Below are 269 nucleotides of genomic sequence, written 5' to 3'. Positions count from 1 at the left end.
AGGAGGACGAGGGAGGCCGGCTGGCTAGCTGGCTCCTCGCCGCCTCTTGTGTTTCTGCCCCCTTCCTGGCCCGGCCCCTCTCCTCTCGCACCGGGGCTCCGCGCGTGCGGCGGCGGGGGGCCAGGCCTCAGCGGCGCCCGAGCAGCCCGCGGGAGCCCCGAGACGGGCCTGGGCCGCCACCTCCGGAGTAGGATGTCCCGACATGAAGGTGAGCGGCGCGGAGCGCCAGGCCGCGGCGGCGGGGGCGCGTCTCGGGGCCCGGCCCGGCG

At 78.8% G+C, this 269-nt stretch overlaps 1 protein-coding gene across 1 annotated transcript in view; it reads left to right on the top strand.

Annotated features, from left to right (window-relative positions):
- Positions 1 to 119: 119 nt before the first annotated feature.
- The window catches only part of KCMF1 (potassium channel modulatory factor 1), a 53,617-nt gene continuing 53,467 nt past the window's right edge, over positions 120 to 269 (top strand). The window contains exon 1 of the mRNA XM_010567055.1: positions 120 to 208. Coding sequence (XP_010565357.1) covers positions 193 to 208 — 16 coding nt within the window. The 5' untranslated portion in view covers positions 120 to 192. The remainder of the gene's footprint in view (positions 209 to 269) is intronic.

The sequence above is a fragment of the Haliaeetus leucocephalus genome, unplaced genomic scaffold, assembly GCF_000737465.1.
Source record: "Haliaeetus leucocephalus isolate CR32 unplaced genomic scaffold, Haliaeetus_leucocephalus-4.0 Scaffold225, whole genome shotgun sequence".
Taxonomy (NCBI): Eukaryota; Metazoa; Chordata; class Aves; order Accipitriformes; family Accipitridae; genus Haliaeetus; species Haliaeetus leucocephalus.
Note: the sequence above shows the minus strand (reverse complement) of the source record. Positions and strands in the feature narration are given on the sequence as shown.